The sequence below is a fragment of the Vanessa tameamea genome, chromosome 24 (genome assembly GCF_037043105.1).
Source record: "Vanessa tameamea isolate UH-Manoa-2023 chromosome 24, ilVanTame1 primary haplotype, whole genome shotgun sequence".
Lineage (NCBI taxonomy): Eukaryota > Metazoa > Arthropoda > Insecta > Lepidoptera > Nymphalidae > Vanessa > Vanessa tameamea.
In genome coordinates this window covers 1,727,871-1,743,368 of record NC_087332.1, presented here as the reverse complement: position 1 = coordinate 1,743,368, position 15,498 = coordinate 1,727,871, and the positions used below count along the sequence as shown (strand labels likewise).

The 15,498-nt window shown below is 33.0% G+C and overlaps 1 protein-coding gene across 1 annotated transcript in view; it reads right to left on the bottom strand.

The window, feature by feature from the left end:
* Window positions 1-450: 450 nt before the first annotated feature.
* Window positions 451-15,498, bottom strand: part of LOC113404864 (uncharacterized) — a 295,398-nt gene continuing 280,350 nt past the window's right edge. Inside the window, exons 3-6 of the mRNA XM_064218812.1 lie at window positions 2,983-3,383; window positions 2,080-2,247; window positions 1,421-1,556; window positions 451-647 (exon numbers count right to left, since the gene is read on the bottom strand). Coding sequence (XP_064074882.1) covers window positions 512-647; window positions 1,421-1,556; window positions 2,080-2,247; window positions 2,983-3,208 — 666 coding nt within the window. The 5' untranslated portion in view covers window positions 3,209-3,383 and the 3' untranslated portion in view covers window positions 451-511. The remainder of the gene's footprint in view (window positions 648-1,420; window positions 1,557-2,079; window positions 2,248-2,982; window positions 3,384-15,498) is intronic.

Sequence of the window (15,498 nt, the reverse complement as noted above, 5' to 3'; positions counted from 1 at the left end):
ACATTTAAAAAATTCCGTAAAGCAAATTTTCGACTGTCATTTTTTTTTACTGTCTTAAACTTTGAGAGCCACTTCACAAACCAAATGATTTTTTTTTTAGTTTAGTTTAAAGACCGTATAAATGATATTCTGGTCTATTGAATCGTTAAATGCATTATATTTTGTAAATTACTTTTAAAGTACATTGAATACTCTTTAATTATTTTTTCTTAATTATCTTTTCATATATTCCTTTGAAACTACTCTCGATCATTCGTACTACATACTTTCGTTTATACTCTCAGGTCCAGAATACTGTACAGATTATTATTAACTTCAACTAGTGCTGCGAAAATATCGACTACAGATTTATCGAAATAACAATTTTGACAATTTATATTCATTGTTATTAGATATTCGAGCTTATTCTATTATTGAATATCGAATAGCATATAGAGCATATGCTATTCGATATTCGAGATATTCGACCGTTAATAGTTCTGTAGTGCATCACTAGTTTACATATAGTCTATTAATACAACATGATCGCCCCGTTAACCTTCTCTTCTAAGGCTGGAGCGATGGTATCCACGTCTCTTCCATCTGCAGCGGCTATTAGGATACATACATTATTTATAAATGCTGTTATTGTCGCCGCTACTATGAGCCTGAAATAAAAAAAATAAAAAAAAATTAATACATATCGAAGATTTTCAAGGCTATTCAGTATGTTTAGTCCTACTGGTAAAATTTTGGTCATATATATATATATCCTAGTGCTGAACATGCCTCTTTTTCTGTTAAGAAGATATGAGATATTTTTCCTCGCGGTTTTCGATCACCGCAGCCTTATAAATGCCAATGCCAAATGCCCAACCGATATTAGTGCCTTATGTTGTCCAAATGTGTGCGCAAATATTAACGTATTCTATATTTCCTCTCTCTCTCATAATTTGATGGGACATTTCAGGCACAAGATAGTCTTCGCGGTTTTTGAATTACGTAAGCATAAATACAAATCAATTTCTAAACGTTGCAACATTCTCACAGACCCTGTTGAAAATAGCCTAATGTCATAAACGAAATTTATTTCTTCAGTTTGTTTGCAAATATATATGAATTACTTTTCACGATTTATTCTTATTTTTCCTATTTTTTTATTGATAAAACTAAAGATCGGCTATAGCCATGCAATCAAAAATAATTGACAAAAATACAAGGAACAATAAGGTCCTGGTCAGTTTCTATAACCTGATACCAATATAATACCAATACTGTCGCCCGCGGCTTCGCTTTTTAGGGTTTGGTCCAAAATATAGTATATAAAGTATCTAAAATCGTACCAAATTTCATCAAATTCGATTAAAGAAAGACAGACAGACTGATAAAGTTACTTTCGCATTCATACTTTTTGTATAGAAGTACAGATTTAAAAAAATACCAAAATGAGAGTCCTAAGTCGGCTGTCATATCCGAAGACCACGTGTTCGCTAGATCTTCATCCGACATGACATTATGCTGCAATCTCAGGAAGAACTCGGTCAACCAAACTGCAATTGCACCTAAGGTGAAAAGAACTGAAAAAAAAACGTAATTTTAGATTATTATAAGACCTATTGCATTGAGTATTTTTGAATCGAAATAATCCTTGCGTTTATTTGGACTTCTCATTGTGTGTGCTACGTACACTTCAATACAAAAAGCCGGCTTCAACTTGGCCCGACTCATGCTCAGAGAGTCAATTGAGAGAGGTATGTCAAAATCTTAGTGTACTTTACTCAAGGCTCTTCACGAACTTTTTAATCTGTATATTACTTTTCTGCAGATAAACAAATGAGCAATGTGGTCACGTTCACCCATAAATATTGGCTTAAAAATAATAAAATCCAATGCTCTCTTCTTACGTCCCTTCGTAATTAACCTGGCTTACGTACTCAGGAAACCAAAGTACATCAATACATAGATTTGATATTCGACAGACAGCTTCGCTTTTATTTATTAATAATATAATCGAATTACACATTTATAGGCATAATTCATTTAAAGATTGCAACATGGTTTCATTATTAGGGCTCAAATTAAAATTGTCCTAAAACTCACCAATAGCACCATTACATAAAAGCAAAGGTCGTGGCGAGCAACGGCTCCTTGCGGCCGAACCCAATGCAGCCAACACACAGGCACCAGCAGAGGCAGCCAATGCTACCGCCAACTGAGCCGCGGTACCGCACCACGCCCAGCGTCGAGCTGGATGAGTACCCGCTTTTACTGAAACGATATAACAAGCAATTTAATATTATTCAAATATGATATCCCCTTGAGACAGCGATCAATCTCAACGGAGAGGCATAGGTCTCAAGCTCAAGGTATGACCACAAGCACAATTGCAGCGAACACACTCATAATTCGATTCTATCGGAAAGCGGTTTGCTTTTCGAGACATGAGAGGTTAAGTTGTATCAACATAAACTCATAGGGTTACTTCGCAGCTGCTGCCGTCCCTGATGTCGTCCCAACCAAACAAAACTGTGACAGTAAATTTCAAGGGAAACCTTTCAAATATACAAGACATACTATAGTGTAAAAGTGTGCGAATACATATTCCCTATATTCCCTTACTCTCATTATCCTTTATGGGACGGCAAATCCGACGCTTCGAGAAAAAGTTCAGACGTAGGACCAATGTCTGACACACGACACTGGAGTGTACACTTCCAACTACTAGATTTCAAGATGTTACGGAGAACTTTTTATCTCCCTTGGCTACATCTTTAGAAGCTAGCCTTTAAATCCGCCAGGCCGTATCTTCTAGAATTAAAGGGTGAGTCCGCGGTGAGTTTTAACAAGTAAACTTAGATATGTTTTGTTGTATTAGAATGATTTATTTTTGTTAGTATTTATGAGTATATATATTTGTTACAGCATTGGTAATGTTACCAACAGGTGGTGTATAAGCCACAGCTTGAGTTCTACTAAAGATAAAAAATAGAGTAAAATACTTACTGCTGAAATCATGATTCCTCCATCCATAACCGAAATTCAATTCCTTGTGACCTTCAAATAGTCCAAAGCTGATTCTACCCTCGGATTCGATAGGATTCGACAATCTTCTAGCTCTCGCGTCCACCCAATGCGTGGTGCCCAAAGAAGCGACAATCAACGCTATACACAGACACGATCCGAAGAACGTCGCAAAAATCATCGACCGTTTGAATAAATTTAGCTTCATTGTTCGGTGCTGTCGAACCACACGTTCTAATACAAGCGGTTATCGCTAGATGGCGTTATGTCACATTTCTTCAAGCGTCGTTTGTCTCATTTACTCGTTATCGTATTTATGAGACGGCAGTACACATTGTTGCTTTTCATAACAGTGTTTTCTTTCCCATGGTGAAAAAGAAAATCTGAAACAATCAAAGAAAATTATTGGTACTGTTACGTGATTACCATTCAAAGTCAAGGCATTGTTTGATCAGTCTTATGATTAGTGTTGTGGATTATTATGGATTTTTATGTCAGTATAATACCGTACCTATAGCCTATTCCAATCGAAGTAGGAATAAAGATAAACAAACGTTAGATATACGTATTTCATGCGATTTGCTAATAACACAGCTATATTGTGCACTACTAAGAGTTTATGATTAATATATCTACATATATAATACAAAACTATTAACTTAACTACTTAAATTCACTTTAATTTTACTTCCAAAATTCAGTAGACAGTTTCGTCGAAGTCCAAAACGCCATTTTTTCGCAAATCCATGGTGAATAACATAGATTAATCAAGCTCTCGACCAATGATATCGCATCAATTTGCTGTCTAATGTTGTTTATTTTTTTGGGATATAAGCAATGGTTCATTACGGCGCCAATGTCTATGGACGGTGATGATCACATACCATCAAGGAACAAATTTGCCCTAATAACCTATGCACAAATAGAGTATTATAAAACTATAATGGATCAATGGGTATCTACTCTTACGATCAACTATTACGGTAACAATTAAAAAACTAAGACATATATTTTATATATATATATATAAGAATTCTTTAGTGCTTTCATCAATGATAAATCACGTACTGTTTGATAATTTTATATTTATATTAAAACCATAATAAAAACAGCGATGGTGAACAGGAGATGGTGCAACCCAAGATAACCAAATCGATGACGTGTTCCATTTTTAAATAGTTTCGTTATGAAATAATTAATAATTATAATTTAACTGAAGATATATTTTAACTTTCAAAAGGTTCTATAAATACAATACTTTAAATCCAATATAATATACCTATATTCATAATTATTGTCTACGTGTTAGTTCTACTAAAACAAGATATATGACATTATTTACCAAATAATTAGAAAAGTGTTACTTTTTAAAATCGTTGCGTAATACAATATTTTAAACATCTTTCAAAGGGCTTCACACACACACGCAAACATATACAAATATATTCACATTTATTAACTAAACACAAATGTAAACATTACGTATGTACAATGAATACTATATTAAAGAGAAAGCAAAAGTGTTGTTTAAAGATTACCTCAAAAAATAAACAAAGTTGAGATAAAAAAAATAATAAAATAACGTGAAACAACTCTAAATACAAAATGATACCGAGTTGAACGATATTTTAATTAGACAAGAATTCGTGCAAAAAATTAATTTATATCATTAATACAATGAAACTGTAGTTTTGTTTGGATTTATTTGTGAGGCACTTGATAGTAAAATAGCCCATACAGACATTGGTTACGATAAATATTAACCATTCCTTACATCGCCAATACGTCACCAACTAACACTCTTCAAACTAAATGTTACTGTTTGGCGGTATAATATCTGATGAATGGGTGGGACAGTGGTACAGAATGGCGTAATCAGATTCGAATAAGTAAGTTCCTACTATTTCTGCTCAAAATCCAAAAATAAAACACGAATTAACTATCTTCTTCCTTTCCCAGCCTTTGTCCCAAACTTGAGAGGAGGCCTTAGCCCAGCAGTGGGAAATTTACAGGCTGCTAATGTAATGCTAATGTTGTGTCAATGGCATTTTTCTATTATTTATGCGGCTTGGTAGTGCTTTATTATATAGATATTAGTATTATATTTTTACGTATGTATATATGATAGCATTTTCTAAGTTTCGGGATGATTACTTAGAAAATGCTATCTTCTTGAAATCAATATTGAGAGAAAGAGATAAACGTATTCAACTAGACACTCGCTAAACCTTATAAATAAGGTATTATGTTCAAATATAACTATTTAGCATTTGTTGATTCAATGAGCAATCGTGCTTTGACGTGTAGGTAAATACAATTTTCCAGCTACGTGTGCCCGCATTTCATTACCATTATTATCAGGGTCTTAAACATTAATTCTATTTTCAAAAACGTATACATTTTTTTTTTTTAATGAAAGAAATATTAATGCTGAATTCGAATAGTTACCATGGAGGATCCATATTACATTTTTCTGTAATGTAGACCATAACGTATACTAATTCGTTGTAGTCTTTAACTTTGTCACTTATGACACTTTTGACAACGAATTAATATGTACACTAGTACTAGTAATAGTAATATGTACAGTAGTAATTCGTCGATTTGTAATCGTTAAAAAGTAACAAGGGCCAATAAGCGTTGTTAGATTTCAATGCTGATCAAGATTTTTTTCAGTAGTCATCCTATCTTTTCTCTTTCTTTCCGAGAATGAGTGAGAAACTCGTTCAGCAACCTTATATTAAAAAAAAATGAACACATACTTTAAATCCTCACTAATCATATAACACTTTAAAACAATAAGACGCGCATATAATGACTGGTGTTGTAACTTTCCATAATAACACAATAATTAATTTGTCCTTGAGCAGGGTTTATCTTATTTTTTTATACAGATAATAAATTAATTTCTTAGTGCTTTTGCCTCATTTGAGCTAATTAAAAAAAATAGCACTTACCATTGATAGTCAATCTAATAAGAAAACCGTTAAAAATAAAACAATTTGAGAAAAACCGGCGCAAAAACTTGAGGCTTTTTGTCTAAAATTTCTTCATGTTTACGATTTTTTCAATAGAATATATAAATTCAGTAAGGAGACAAATGATTCAATATAAATGTCTGACAGTGTATGAATGTACTAACTGCATAACAATAATCTTTTGTAGGCAGACGTCCTTAAACACGTTTTTTTTTTAATTTGTCAACAAAGTCAAAGTCCATCATTCAACTGCGCAAGTGATTTAAGAGGAAAATAAATACAAAACTATGAGAGTCATGTGCTTATATTTCTATTTATTGATTTTAATTCAATTTTATTATCATTATTCGGTTTTATTATTTCCAATATTACGTATAGCGTAAATTTGTTTATATGAGTCATTAGGTGCACTGCTTATTTAATGCGTGGTATATGTATGATGTTTCAGAATATTCTGACATAATATTATACACTTGATTAAATACAATGAGGAATAAAAAAAAGTTTTCTTTACAATTCACTAATCGAAGGTCAAAAATAATCCTGTTCGATATTTAAATGTCAAATTGAACGTATAAAGATCGTGACATTAACAAATTTTAAAATATAAACGTCGATCTATCTTTCGTGTCGTCTTTACTACGTGACATTGGGTGTAGATCTTATTCGCTCACGAAGGCGTGCCCCTCCACGTTAAATTATTATCACCTTGCATTAGGAAGAATAAGAGACGTTCGTGGTTACAAGATGTCTTGGTGTGCGTGAATCAGCTAAGAGTAGATAGCAAAAATAAATTACATATTAGACTGGATATGAATATTATTTAAAAAAAAAAGCCAAAACAGTCAATTGATTCATACATAATCTGTTGCTATTCGTGCAAAAGATAAGCATTTGAAACTTTCTAATCAAAATATTTAATATATTTTCTTGTCAAAACGGTATGCCTGAGTTATTGACATTTGAGGGTACTTTTTTATTATATCATCTGATGATAATGAAGTAATAAAAAACACATGATTATACAAAGAATAGTTTTATGCAGGACATATACATCTTATTGCATAATTCCCGTTTTCACGCGTGAAATTAGAAATAAAAACGACAATTTTGATTTTATTTCAAAATCAGGAATATAAGCTTTACAAAATTATATAAATAATAATTAAAATCCGTGTACTGGTTTATTTATTACAAAGAAAGATCAATTGCTACTGAGGTCATTAATTTGACATCGAAATAACAATTTTAACCTATTTGTATTAATATAATTGTTATGAGCGTGCCGTGTACACATGCTTAGGAATGTAATCTAGCTCAAAATTGTTTAAGTACGTAATCATAATGTATGTTCTGATTGTATTGTGTGTGTAGGTACCGCCTATAAATAAATTTAAAAAAATAATTGAATATGACAGTCAGTCAATCATGGTTTCGATTGGGCGTTTGTTTTTAAACGTGTTGCAGCAGCAAATAAAGTAAGTCAATTGACCAAGACGAGATCAAAATGTAGGCTTTAGGAAAAGGAAATAGCAATTCCAGATATAGATGTAAAAGTTACGCAAGTTTTTTTTTTCTGACGTAAGTAGTACAAGACTACAAGTTTCGTATTGAATTACGAATACATAGTTGCAAATTAATTAGATATAACCCTTTTGCATTCAAATATATTATATGCGAGATATCATATCTTAAAGCGCCATATATTTTTATTTATTTAATCGTTATTAAGATGATAATAATTATTCGGTTTTATTTTTTACGCATAGTATATTATAGTCTGTCCCCTGTGTATACTTAAATTTTTAAAACTACGCAACGGTTTTTGATGGTTTCATTGCACCCGTGCGAAGCCGGGGCGGGTCGCTAGTTAAAGATAAAAAGACGTGGATTAAGTATTTATTGATTTCTAGAATGGATATATACAAAAATAATTGTATTTCACTGACATATTTTCCCATATTATCATTTAAATGGTGGAAAAGGGTAGCATCTGAGTTTCTTGTCGGTTCTTCTCGGTAGAATTTACTTTTCGAACCGGTGATGGTTTTTCATTTAATTCCACACTTACATGACGATTCAACATTGATTCAATGAATCCACTTGAATAAATAATATTTTGATTTGATTTGCAATATTTAAGTCAGAATAGTTCTGCGTAATACTTAAGTTCGTGCAGATATTAATAATATAATTTGAAATGCAAATTGAAATTAATTCATAAATTTTATACATGAATAAACTTCTTTGAATTGCCAATGACGAATGCATAAAATATGTTCTAATAACACAGTGACTTTGAACACGATCGCGTTTTATTTTCAAGACGATTTATTTCATTTAAATAAATTTATAAATTAAGATCATCAATCCATACCGATAAATGAGACGTTGCTTATGTAATACCTAACTGCAAAAAAACACTAACCCAGTATACATAGGTGCATGTTTAAATATGTATGTATTATAAATCACAAAACTAGGTGTGCTTATAAAAAAAAAACAAAGGATTAGGATTTATTACTCAAAAGTACTTAGCAGGTGCCGTTGCCGCTTCAATACCAGAACCTTTGGTAGATGTCCCGGAGGATATGATTATCCTAGGGAAAGATTCAGGAATTTTTTTTTTTATGGCATTGGTTGGCGGACGAGCATATGGGCCACCTGATGGTAAGTGGTCACCACCGCCCATAGACAAAGGCGCTGTAAGAAATATTAACCATTCCTTACATCACCTATGCGCCACCAACCTTGGGAACTAAGATGTATAATATTAACTATTCCAATGGAAGTAGGAAAAAAGGTAAACAAACCTTACATTTTTGATTTCATGTAACACTTTTCATTAATACGCTATATTGTGCACTACTAAGAGCTTATGATTAATATATCTTTATTTATAATACAATAGTATTGCACTTAAGCACTTATTTTCACTTTAATTTTACTTCCAAAATTCCGACAACCGTTTCGCCGACGTTTAAAACGCTATTTTATCGCAAATCCATAGTGTATATCATAGATTAATCAAGCTCTCGACCAATGATATGGCGTCAATTTACTGTCAAATTATGTTCTTTTGGCTTTTTACCTGTTATGGTTGGAACAGAATATACAATTAAACGTTCGGAGATCAGTCGAGATTTCAGCAATCAGTCAGCAACTATTCGAATTGCCTTAGAATGATAAGATGAACAAGTTGTAGCATGCCATATAAAATGTTATTAAATAAGACGAGCTGTTCGTTCCAGGCTGTTTCAACCGCATCATATTTTGATTTCCCGTTAATGTTTTTGATGTTAAACATTCTTTAGCAAAATATGATATTGTTTTTTTTTTTTTTTAAACTGAACTTTATCGATGAAGAAAACCTCTTTGGACGTAGCAAGAATTTATTTTCAATATCAATTTCAAAGGCAAAATTACCATATGTAACGTTACACTGAAACCAGTGTTACAATACTGATGCATACAAGTTTTATTACCGTACGTGTACATAATTGCACGCTTTATTTGCTTTTTACTTTTATGGTCATTCAACGTAATAGCTACATTAGCGTGTTACGTAAATTTAAAAAGTTTCCTCCGGTTTGAGTCCCGGTAAATACTTTTTTGTGTGACCACCTTGTGAGAACGCAGACTCACAGGTCAGGTCAGATTTGAGTTTGGAGAATTCTCATTAACAATCTGAAGTTTATAGGTATTGTCAGTGCTAACATCCTCGTTCTAAGGGACCTCGTAAAGGCGTTGCTACTGAGTCTTGGTAGTTGGACTAAGGCTGGCCGTGTCGGATCACTGTTCCATCGGGCTATCGGATTAAAGGGATAGGGAAAACTCGTCTCTGCAGACACATTACCATTTCCTTCACAGATGTTTAGTCCTTTAAATTGGCCAAAATTGTTCGAGTAGAAATTTATAAGTGAACCACTGTACCAAACAGTTGAACGTTATTTCGACTTATTTAATACTCAAATTACAAATTATATCTGCAAATAATAGAAGAATAACCACTTCCAATAGGCCGTTAAGCTGTTTACGACTTCACAAGCCGACTACGTACTAACATTCTTAAAGGTAAGTGCGGTTTCACGTTATAATTGGGTCAAATGTTTTATAAAACATCACCAATTATAAGGGGAAATCGCACTAATATACTCAGTACCCGAGAAAAGAGCCGAGATGGCCAAGTGGTTAGAACGCGTGCATCTTAACCGATGATTTCGGGTTCAAACCTAGGCAAGCACCACTGTATTTTCATGTGCTTAATTTGTGTTTATAATTAATTTCGTGCTCGGCGGTGAAGGAAAACATCATGAGGAAACCTGCATGTGTCTAATTTCAACGAAATTCTGCCACATGTGTATTCCACCAACCCGCATTGGAGCAGTGTGGTGGAATATGCTCCAAACCTTCTCCTCAAAGGGAGAGGAGGACTTAGCCCAGCAGTGGGAAATTTACAGGCTGTTAATGTAAAAAATGTATGACATGTATTACCTATGCTATGCATATTTGCAAATTATATTAAAGACATTTGTTTTTTTCTTTCAAATCTTATCAAGTTTTAGTACTGCTCTTGTGTTGATACATTTCTGCACAACACGATCAAATTGAAAATGAACTAAGATCCATACCTATAATAATAACTCACTTAACACATTATACGTACATAAACATACCATGATCTAAGATTGAATCGAGCTGAGTTCATAAAACGTGACGATTTGTCATAACTTTTCCTTCTAACAATCTTTAAGCGATGTAGTTTCTAGATGAAAAGTGAAAAATGTAAAATGCAACTATAACGGAACCAGAAAAATAAAAATGCGACGTGTTCGTTACATATTTATTTAAATACCTTTTAAGACACAAATAAAAAATCCCGGTATTGCAAGGTGACGCTTATTTCTGTTAAAAAGATCAAGCTAACTTGAACAGGGTATACGTCAAAAGTGTTGTCACTTTAATTTTATTATTGATGTATTAATAAATTGGTAATTACTTCACGCAATACCGGTTATTTGTATTCGCTTTTGTTGCTTCACTTTATAGTTCCGCGCGCTACATCTGAATTTTGTTTTACAATGTGTTATTTTTCACTAAATATTTTAGTCTTGTAAAATATACTTTTTGAAGTAACTCTATTTCTATCTCTTTCTGATTAAAGATCTTTCATCTGAGATATCCTCTTTTCTAGTATTAGGGTTGTAATTACAACAATATATTGAATATCTATAAGCACGTATCGACAAAAAATTGTTACTCATTGACATATACAAGGAAATTTTATGCACTTACACCCAAAATTTTGGAACGCAACCTTGAAAATATATAAGTACATAATACAGACATATCCTCGAATGAGTTCATACATCAATCCCCTCGTAACGGCCACGTCACGGCACGATGAGCACCGCTGCCCACCTGGCCAGTACTACGTTAATACTACATTCGGCAGCTGTGAAGGTCATTGTTAACTAATTGTGTGCCCAAAAATTTAAAGCTGCATTTGACAAAACAAGGTGCATCTGCCGTTTCCTTACAGGCGTTATTTTTTAACAAGCTATTATTATTATAGCTCAAAATATCAAAGCTTGCAACAGAATTTGAAGTTCGACTTTACCGATTTAATTGAAGATTTTTACAAAGTTTTGGTGCTGGTGACGGTACAATATAGTAAGTGTACTAAATTTTGTTAAAAATGACGTTTTTTAAATCACCTGTTTGAAATAACTAATTGTGCATATTTATACAAAATTGGATGCAGACTTTTAGATGTTTTAATTCATATAGTATAGTTATCATTTTATTAATTTATTTTAGTAATGCAATACTAAAAATTAAGCAGCAAATGGGCCACTAGAAAGAAATATAGACCAATTTTTACATCGTCAATAGGTCCTACACCATGATTTCTCAAATGTCATCTCATCATTTCTATAGTAATACATAGTATTGATTTTTGACAATAGAATAACTGAAGATAGAGCCCAGACCCAAAAGATTCTGCACATCCTATACTGTCAGTAATATTTACCCTACTTGACCGGTCACTATGTTCAAGCAACAATTTGTTTTGCTTAAGGACGCTAGAATTATCAATGATGCGTGATTTAGAAAATAACATCACTTTCTGGCTCACATACGGCTCAGAAGTCTAAGAATAACAAATACCTAGTAGATGATATTTTATGTGGCAGGTACTCCCCTGTCACAGTAACTAAATAATATACGCAAATGTCTTCTTTGAATATAGAGCTCCGTGTTGTAATACCCCACTGACTTTACATAGAGCTATCTGTATAAATACTTTACAGAAAGAATCAATTAACCCAAATACCTTTAACGTTTAAGAGCCCAATGTTTTATTATGGGCAATTTAGTATGAATTGGTAACTAACAAACAATCATGATTCTGTACAGTTAAAGGCAATTGTAAAGAAATACCTCAACGCGAGGTTAATAAATATTGATCGCATCGTAAAACGTTATACCTTCGAGCTTTTAAAAGACGATTGCGTAAAAGAAAATCAATAGCGGATTCCGGCCAAACCGTTACGGGACGCGATATGTTCTTAAGGGTTCGCTAGAATTACATCCGTCATATTCATGGTAAGCAACCTTTAACATGTAATTTTCTACAAAAACTTATGTTTTAAATACGTATAAGCATTCAAAACATAAACATTCGAAATCTGAATCTATGCCACGAAACGATGAGTAATGGGAACGCATCTTTATACAACAAAACTATTTTCTACAGATAAAATACGAATGCATGCTGATTCATGTGCTTGATTCGCGCCGTAGCAAAAATGTTTTTTGTTAATTGTTTTATTTCACTTGCACGCAAAAACAAATTGGATTGATATATTTTTTTTAAATATATCATGATAAAATTATTAATCAAAAAGTCAATTAAGACTATTGGATACAATTAAATCTTAGCATAACAACATTAAGGCATTCAGTTCAAGGTGTTAATAGATTCGAGTAAGATCACGTTTTATATGTTATGCATAGTCCTCTATTTTAATTGATTTATAATATTATTGGGGTTTTATATTGAGAATTTCTCAGCAGCCTGGAATTGGGAGTTTTACCTAAACCTTAACCTATACCTAAACTTATAGGTCACCTAGGCCTTCTTATGGCCCAAAGTTGGTGGACCATTGGCAATAGAAGAGTTGGTTAATCAGTTATTTTGCAGTGACTGTCTTTATGAGATCGTATACCATCAAGTGGCTCATTTGTCAGTCTGCCTACCTTTTATAACTTAAATAAAACTATGAAACAATATCTAGTAGTGAGTTGATTTGTAATTGGACCCTTAGAAACCATAGGTTCGATATTTTCCAAATATGTTTTACAAATATGTACTTATGGAAATTGGGTATTTTTATTAATAAAGTAGGAAATGCTGAACAGTATTTATTCCACCACATAACTCCTATGCAGCAATAATCTCAGAACTGTTTCGACTCGTGCAGGTTTCCTCACAATTTAACTCTGCGATATTACTATGCCAGTTTGTGCATTCGTCGACCGTTACCAGATATAAAAATAATCCGAGCTGTCTTACATCACACATATTGAGCAAAAGTATTAATCAATTCGAATAACTTTCGTACAATGAGTAATTGGATGAAAACAACTGGTTAATATGTCCTAACTTTTGATTCTGTAGGTCTATTCTGTAAGAAAAAACTCGCCGCAGAACACGAACGTGAAATTTCGGAATGTGATATATATCACATTGACTAAAATAATTATAAAATTTATAGAATTCACGTCAAAATGGCCTATAACCGATATCAAAATTTGAGATGCGATGTGAATTCTTACAGAATTGTTTTTTGCCTATAGACAATGGCGCTGTAAAAATATTAACCATTCCTTTCATGCCCAATAACCCAAAAACTTTGAAAACTAAGATGTTATGTTCCCTGTGCCTGCCGACTCACTTACACTTCAAACCGGAACATAACAATACTGAGTACTGCTGTTTGGCGGTAGAACATCTTATGAGTGGTTCTTTATTTAATAGAGAGAAACATAATGTCCAAAGAAATCACACTAATAAACTGTACAAAATAGATGACAACATCCTAGTCGCGTCTGGTCAGATAAATTCATCCAATATTACATCCAACTTACTGGGCGGGAAACAATATGATTTACAAGTTTGTACTATATGTACGCAGCGTCAACAAAGACGATCAATATTTCTTTACTCGCATAATCTGATAAGCCGACAATGCGACACGTTAGGAGAAAGTTCAGGCGTAAGACCAAAGATTTTCCGTGTTATCCGAAACACGGAAATGTAGGCATTGCCAACTTACAATCTTCGTTAGGGCTGCTTCTGAGACTTATTTTGAGAAAAACCCTCAGGGATTTGCAGAACCTCCATAGCTTTACTTTACCAGCCACTCAAATCTAAACCAGCCAAAAAAACTGATGCGAAACCTAAGAGTCTAACCTTATCAATTCCCCAGTTCAATCGAAGGAGTGAAGATAAATTCTTATTCAAGATCTCAACCAACGATATCACCCAATTCAATGTCAAAGTTATTTATTTGTATTTTCAAAACTATGATTGGAATAAGCTATACAAGGTTAATCAAGGCAAATATTTAGTAAGAATTCATTTCCATTTTATAAATAATCGACGGACATTTTATTGATTTAAGACGCAAATTAACAACGGTTGTAACTAAATCGTATAGTTCGCTAACTGTTATATTAACCATAAAACATTACCAAGCGTATATAATCGGTCATGCGTAGGCGTCCCAGTAGTCAAGTTGAAACTTCTTTTAATTTTATTATTCGAAACGTGGTATATCTATAATTAAACTACGCTGAAGACTTTTAACTTACCGATAAAGAAATATAGGTAGTATTAAGTAAGACATATATAATTGTATATATAGACGATAAGAGCTTGGAGTTTTTGATATAAGTTATTGGTATACCAGTAAAGCTATTCTGTAAGAACGGCAGGTCATGACAGAAAGGTTATGTCAGAAAGTGAAAGATTTTATTTTATTGCAGTTGGTTTTTTTTTTTTAAGTCATCTGGGTACAAGGAATATGGGCAGCCTGATTTTAAGTTTGTCACCGTTGCCAATAAACTTTGGTACTATAAGAAAAAATAATCAATATTCATAACACCACTTTTACTTGGTGGTAGGACTTTGTGCACGTCCGTCTGGGTAGGTACCACTTACCATCAGGTGGTCCATATGCTCGTACGGCAAAATATGCCACAAAAAATCCAAAGCGACACCAACCTTCAGAATTAAGATGTTATGTCGGTTGTACCTGTGGTTACACTGGCTCACTCAATATTTAAAACGCAACACATACTGAGTATTGTTGTTTGGCTGTAGAATAGATGGGTTGTATCTACACCACGTAATGATCAAGAGTACCTTTTTTCTTGCTAGTTTCTCGAAAAAAACAATACTCGAAATTACGCTTTACATTAAATTTCACCTAAAATAACGATTCTTAAGTAC